Raw genomic sequence first — 7,352 nt, 5'->3', positions numbered from 1 at the left:
CTATATATTAATAGAAGGAGGTGGGTGGAGGTAGGCAAGTGAGAGTTAAGGTGGATTGTCGTAAAGCCCACGGAGACAATAAAAAAGTGAGGGGGACAAATGCCGAGAGAGTGTTTGATAGAGACAATGAGTTAAAACGGCATGTGAAATTGATGAGGTAAGGTTTGAAATTGATGGTTGAAAGGGGGGGGGGGGGGATAAAAGGAAAGTGAGAGGGACAAATGGTTCAGGTAGTGTTCGATAGAGAGTGTGAGTGAAAATAGTGTTATAGAGACTTTGTGAGATGGCTTCCTCTACTACTAGTCCATTGTGGGAGGGAGGGATAAAAGGAAAGTGAGAGGGACAAAAGGTCCAGGTATTGTTTGATAGAGAGTGTGAGTGAAAATAGTGCATGACGTGAGTAGAACGTGTAGTTTGTGCATGAGGAAGCTAAAGAGAGAAAAAATATTATATCGTGTGTGTGTGTAAGATTAGAGAGACTTTGTGAGATGGCTTCCTCTACTACTAGTCCATTGTTGGAGCTCATCGGTTTGATCTTCAAGGATTTCAAGAGCCCAGGAGCCTTCGGTTTCGATGCATATGCGACCGCCGAGGATGTTACAGATGGCCTTCACCTCTCCCACCTCACTGCTATCATCACTGGTAAACAATTTATATCGTTTATATCGTAAATCTATATGCAAGAATCTCCAACTGATTTCCTTTATTTTCTTGATATGTGCACAAGTTTTCAGTAATTCGATGAATGCCCTTGGTACATGTGTTATTTGAGCGATTATTATTGTTGATTATCCATTTCTTCTCTATTTGGGGAGGAGGGAGGGTAGGGTGATTGAGTGCATTTTGAGAAATAATGAAAGCTCAAGGGCAATCAATTAAATCTTGGGGGCAATCTGAGAAATAAAGAAAAAATTGAGGGTATTCTAGAGTTTTTACTCTCAAGTTAAAATTATAATAGAAGTAATTAATTTATTAAATTATCAAATTACATGAAGTTGGGTTGCTTAATTATATAACTAATGTTTGAATATATGGCTGATTTATACAATCATATGTGATTCAATTCATTTCGTCAATTAATCATTCATGAAAATAAATGGAAACTCAAGGGCATTAAAAAAAAACTTGAGGGCTCAAGAGTGCTCCCCAAACAGGAAATTTGATGATTCCTAGCAATGATCTTTTGTGACCTTTGTTTATGTGTGAAGGGAAATCATGGATGTTTTATCGTGGCTACTTGGAGAAGATTGAGGGGATTCTTGTTAGGCTATAGTCTTAGCATATTTGCCATAATGGTCTCATGGACAAAGCTCTTTGTGTTCTTAGATGTTCACGTTCCTAAATTTTATTATATTCATTTATCCATCTTAATAATAATATTATTATATGGCCAACTTGTTTTCTCATATGTTGTCCACCTTGACAATTTTTGTGTTCATGTCCTCTCTTATGTTATTTTTTCTTGGACAATTTTTGTTTATGCCACCCTAGCCTATTAACACAATGGTCACCCTCATATTATCGTTGAACCTAAACTTTTGGGTTCCTCTATCTGCCTGAACGCATATGTTTTGTGTGTTCATCTCCTCTCTTATGTTATTTTTTCTTGGACAATTTTTGTTTATGCCAGTCTAGCCTATTAACACAATGGCCACCCTCATATTATCGCTGAACCAAAACTTTTGGGTTCCTCTATCTACCTGAAAGTTTATATATGATTGTGTACACATATGTTTTGAGTGTTCATGTCCTCTCTTATGTTATTTTTCCTTGGACAAAATTTGTTTATGCCACCCTAGCCTATTAACACAATGGTCACCCTCATATTATCGTTGAACCAAAACGTTTGGGTTCCTCTATCTACCTGAAAGTTTATATGATCGTGTCCCAACTATGTCCAACAACTTAAGAAAATCAACATTCGCGTCATCACCATCATTCCGCTTATCTAAACTGCAACCCATCACCTAAGATAAGAACAACCCAAATTCTATCATGTCAGTGCTAATCTTAATATCTTGAGTTGAATAATTCTACCCAACCTTGGCAGCTCAAATTCATTAATTGTAGTGGAAGTAAGTTCTACCCAACACCACACCATAGAGTATCTCATGCTCATTTCTAGTTGAACTATCACAATGCCATAAGGCTCCTACAAAAGTTATTTCATCAAAATTTGTCTTATTGCAATTCTCTTTTGCTTTACAATTTAGGTACAACCCTCCTTTATACTATTGTCTCTCTCTCTCTCACTATCATTTTCGTTGAAAGTTCTAAAAAGTAATAAAAAGAAAGACAAATTTTGTTCTTACCATATGAAAAAAAACAAAAGTGGTGGGAAACATATAAATTGCAACCATGAGCAACCCCAACTCACAAAATGCTAGAAGTACAACCCCTCGGGAAACTTGATATATTTTCACATGAAATTGGTTATGAAGTAAAATCATGTCCCATGCAGGTGCCTCAAGTGGACTAGGCCTCGAAACAGCTAGAGTATTGGCATTACGAGGTGTGAATATTGTGATGGCAGTAAGAAATGTTGACGCTGGTGAACGTGCAAAGAGATCCATCATAAATGATGTTGGGGATGTAAACATACAAGTTATGGAGGTTGATGTCAGCTCATTGCATTCGGTACATAAATTTTGCGCTACATTCAAGTCCGCGGGAACCCCTTTGAACATATTGATGTATGTACACAAATGTCTTTTCAAGATGAATGAAGGTTTTTTTAAGGGAAAACATCAAAATATCCCTAACGTCTTAGCTTTTATCTATATTATGTACTCCCTAACTTTCCAAGAATTACATGTTCTACAAAGTTTTATGCTAGTATATGTTGAGAGGTTATGGTTATTTTAATAAATACGAGGGTGGCTCAAGCGGGATATGCATTGCTATCTAAAATGAACATGTGATAGTACTGGGTTAGCATAACATTTATGGAATAGTAAAGTGACTACTTGATGCATGGATAGTTCCAAGTCTTACTTGTCACATGAGTACATCCTAACAATGAAGTTCTTTCGAAAGTAATAATGCAGGGATGTTGGGAGGCCCATTTCAACTATCAAAGGATGGTATAGAGTTAAACTTTGCAACAAATTATCTTGGTACGTCATGGTACATGCATAGCAAAACTTTCAATGAATGTGTAGTGTAGTACACTTCTATTGGACTTTATTACCCTAGGACACTATCTTTTGAAGAACCTAAATTTCTATCCAATTTGATTTCCCTAGGGCACTTTCTTTTGACAAAATTATTGCTTCCAACTATGATTGAGACTGCAAAAGTTAGTAGAGTTGAGGGGAGAATTATTAATGTATCATCCCAGTCTCACAACTTTGCCTCCTTGCGGGATTTAACTTTCGACTCGATAAATAGTAAATCAAGGTATATCCATCTTCGCATGCAATGCATCATTGCACATTTTTTTTCAACATTGAACGATTTTATTGCTACCATTAACATTATACTGTCAAATATAGCATATGTCTCGTACCAATCAATTTACCTCGCAAACTCATGTTGTGATGAATACCTCGACTTTCAGATCTCTCTCTCTCTCTCTCTCTCTCTCTCTCTCTCTAGACCATAATTGGTCTCTCATGGACATTAAAAATATATCTATCTTGTTATACCTTAGCTACCGGGCAATCCACTAAGATTTCTTCCCCCTTATGCCTGTGTGTGTATGTGTGTGTATTGTAGCTATTTATTAAAACCTTATGACGGGTATGTTATTGTTTCTAGATATAACAACTTTACAACAAGTAGGTTCACAAATTGATACACAACCATATTGGTTGGTTCATGTATATGTAAAGGGAATGCTTTCACTTTTTGTTTTTGGCATGTGAGTCTTCTTTATTACTTGTGTAGGTATTGGCCGTATCTAGCATATGCAAGATCAAAGCTTGCAAACATATTGCATGCAAATGAATTGTCAAGACGATTGCAGGTATAAAGTGATGGTTGTAAGTCTTTAAATCAATTGCGATAAAAAGGCATAAAGTTCTTGCCTCACAAAGTGTTTTCCTTTTGTAGGAGGAAGGTGCGAATGTGACAGTGAATTCAATTCATCCTGGAATTATTTTGACAAACATCATACGCTATTCTCCATCTTTAGGTTTGCAACAACACTTGCACAACAAACATTCATGCAAACATTCTATTAATAGAATATGGGCACTAGTGTAGTTTCACTATTCATCCAAATGTGCATTTATATTCATTTGTATGTTCATGAGACTTACCTACATACATTTCACATAAGTATGTGCGTTATATTTTTGTAGCCTTGGCGAAATATCTTGAAAGGCTTGCACTATTCTTTTTGAAGACTATTCCTCAGGTATGCAAAACTTTTCCGATATGTTCCATACCTTGGTCATTAAAAATCAAGAAAAATCACAAAGGTCATGAATTGGAGGGTATTTTTACATATATGGGTATGTATGCATGTACTTATGTATGCCAATATATGTGGGTATGCATGTATATTTACCTAATGCATTAAATGGTTCAAATGGAAAAAGATCAATTCAAGTATGTCACTAAATATGCCTGTAATAAACATATACCGAGTTTGTGAGAACACTTTATTTATATTCGAGGTTTCAACATGGGCATCCAAAACAGTGGCATTCATTGGGTGGGTTGAAATTCCTATGCATGTTGTTTCCTATGTATGTTGTTGTAAAAACAATTGTGATTTTTTACCTCAACTTAAATTTACTTTGAATGTTGTCGATGTTATCTTTTCATACAGGGAGCAGCAACACAATGCTTTTTAGCTATACATCCATCTGTGAAAGGTGTTAGTGGAAAATATTTCCAAAACTGCTCATTCTCAAAACGCTCTAATGAGGCCAAAGATCCAAAAGTGGGATACAAACTTTGGGAGTTTAGTGAAAAATTGATATCAAGCAAAAAGTTCAATTAATGCCGAGTGTTTCAATCCATTTCTTTCTAAACAAGCTTGCCTTCTCGGAGCTACAAATCTATCATCCTAGTATGTATTGGATGGCAACATATCATTACAGTAAGAGATTGATGCTGCGTAAATAAAGTCATGTATCACTCTTACCTCGTACAGTAAATTGGTTTCTCTCAAGTAGGTTACCACAGTCTCCAAAAGCATTAAAACCACTTCAAAAAGTAGACCGCCAATAGATGAGTTATATTTACCCATCAAGTTTTACTATTGTAAATTTATGAACATAATGTATTCACATTCTAAAATTGTTATAAATAGTGTGCATTATTTCAGGATGTACCATTAAGTGCAATAAGCATAAATGCTTACAAATAATTGATAACATAACCATATCCAACAACAACACACCATTGAATACAATGCACACAAGTACACAAAGGCATTTACTCATTCACAACTACACCAACAAGAATTAATAAACTATGGATGCATGCCAATCACATCGATCATGGGCTCTTTCCCCCATGGTTTTATTTTTTTTGGGGTAAGGAGGGAGATTTACAACAGATAAAACCATAAACAATATATTTGGCTCTTGGACCAACATCATCCAATACATTTGCAAATCTATTGAAGGCTTTGTAGTTTGAATTATTATGTGGTCCAAATGAATTGGGCCAAAATAGATGTATCATCAAGTTTAACTGGTTTTTAGCTAATATATCAAGTCTACATGTTGCATTGTGCTTGTTTGAGTCGAATTGTTGAAAAAGATTGTGTTTGTGTTGTTAATCATGGGTTGAACTTAGCCACAAACATAGGGTAGCCGTACCGGAACACTTCTCCAAAGGTGTGGTTAGGATATGGATATTAATCGGTGTTTATCCGATTCCGATCCGACTATTTCCTTATACTCTCCGGATTTTTAATACACAACCGATTTCGTATAACACGCGTAAGATTAACAAATTAAGTGCACAACGACAAGTACACCAAGACACAATAGAATTAAGAACAATGCTAATCTTATATTACTTCCGTTAATCATTTACATCGATTCTGGATCCTTTTATATACATCCGGTAGGGATTACAAAACGGTGCCTTACCGGCTATCAGCTATCAATCGGTGCGGATCCGGATCAATACAACTATCCGGATCCGCCCGTTCCTATAATATTACTTACTAATAATTATATTATTATAATCCGACTCGTCCCCGTCCACATTACTAATATGGAACATACTCTAGGCCAACACATGGCACACCCGTGGGACAGTGCATTGCACGTCGAACCCACGGGTTAGCCCCTTCAGTCTTCATCGAGTATGTCCAGTATACTCTGATCCAAGGGCTCGAGCGGTTCTTCTTCCATATGTTGTTGTTGCTCTGGTTGCTGCTGCTGTTGATTCGGTTGCTGAGACGGTTGTTGCTCTAGTCCGTCTCCCTTCGTCTTTTCTGTTCTGGCTCCTTCCGTCTGTTCCATTCCAGCGCTTTCCGTCTTTTAACATGTTCACATTCACAAGTGGAAGGATCGCACATAAATGGAACGATAACTTAGGAATATTCCGATTGATTTTAGTACTTTTTCAGTGATATTACAAAGCACATTGATACCAGTATCATACATTCTCAAATATACTATGAAAATGGTTAAAAATCCACCATTTTCGAGATTTAAAAATAAATAAGAAAAGAGGAATTTCAAAAAGTTACATTCTCAATTTATATCACAAACTTTACAACCAATGTTTTTTTATAAGAAACAATATTCATAGGAATCGAAAGAATTCAAAACACTTGCTTTTATATTAACTCGATTTGTTACAAGCGAAAGGGAGTTACACTTAATAGCGAAAAATACATTCATGATCACTCCTTTATGGAGAATCATTACTATAGCTAATATACAATGAGGATTCCTCCTCGTCATCCTCGGATGTACCAATCAATGCATTATCTTCATCATAAACCAAATGGTGTGACTCTAGATTATGTGCAACAGATCTCGTTTGCCTTTGACTCGAGCCACCTTCTAGACCTGGTAATTTTTCTTTTATTATATCTATTGTTGACTTCCTTAAACATCCAACTTTTGTAAGCTTGAAGTTGTACACGATGATATCCACATCAGAGATATCAAGGGTCGAGGTGTTACGAATGTTTCGCTTCCTCTTCCTTCTTCCCCGTGTCGTCGAAAACACATCCCACCATGATGTGTCTTCTTGTGCGGCATATTTCTTTGCGGCCTCAATATGCTTCCTTTTTTCTGTTAAGGCTTGGAGCCATAAGTGTTTTTGTTCTTCTACCAACCCACTATGCAATTGTCCTTTTGTCTCAATTGGCATTTGTTTAGCTCCATAGACTATTGTACTCGACATACAAAGTAAGAACTGGCAACCGCCTT

At 36.3% G+C, this 7,352-nt stretch overlaps 1 protein-coding gene across 1 annotated transcript; it reads left to right on the top strand.

Annotated features, from left to right (window-relative positions):
* The first annotated feature begins 317 nt into the window (after window positions 1-317).
* Window positions 318-5,277, top strand: LOC147865805 (short-chain dehydrogenase TIC 32, chloroplastic-like). The gene is made up of 8 exons (XM_087316164.1): window positions 318-642; window positions 2,462-2,693; window positions 3,037-3,116; window positions 3,246-3,399; window positions 3,889-3,967; window positions 4,054-4,135; window positions 4,305-4,360; window positions 4,778-5,277. The coding sequence occupies exons 1-8, from the start codon at window positions 489-491 to the stop codon at window positions 4,949-4,951; spliced, it is 1,011 nt and encodes a 336-aa protein (XP_087172290.1). The 5' UTR covers window positions 318-488; the 3' UTR covers window positions 4,952-5,277.
* Window positions 5,278-7,352: the final 2,075 nt, after the last annotated feature.

The sequence above is a fragment of the Azolla caroliniana genome, unplaced genomic scaffold (genome assembly GCF_043228905.1).
Source record: "Azolla caroliniana isolate FFs.n. ecotype wild unplaced genomic scaffold, voAzoCaro1.0.p SCAF_3, whole genome shotgun sequence".
In the NCBI taxonomy this organism is placed as follows: domain Eukaryota; kingdom Viridiplantae; phylum Streptophyta; class Polypodiopsida; order Salviniales; family Salviniaceae; genus Azolla; species Azolla caroliniana.
This window is presented reverse-complemented; position numbering and strand designations above follow the sequence as displayed.

Excerpts from the sequence above, each read along its gene's own strand:
- LOC147865805 (XM_087316164.1), top strand. The coding sequence starts at position 489 with ATGGCTTCCTCTACTACTAGTCCATTGTTGGAGCTCATCGGTTTGATC. Across the intron at positions 643-2,461 it reads CCTCACTGCTATCATCACTG|GTGCCTCAAGTGGACTAGGC; the intron begins GTAAACAATTTA and ends TGTCCCATGCAG. Across the intron at positions 3,117-3,245 it reads CTTTGCAACAAATTATCTTG|GGCACTTTCTTTTGACAAAA; the intron begins GTACGTCATGGT and ends TGATTTCCCTAG.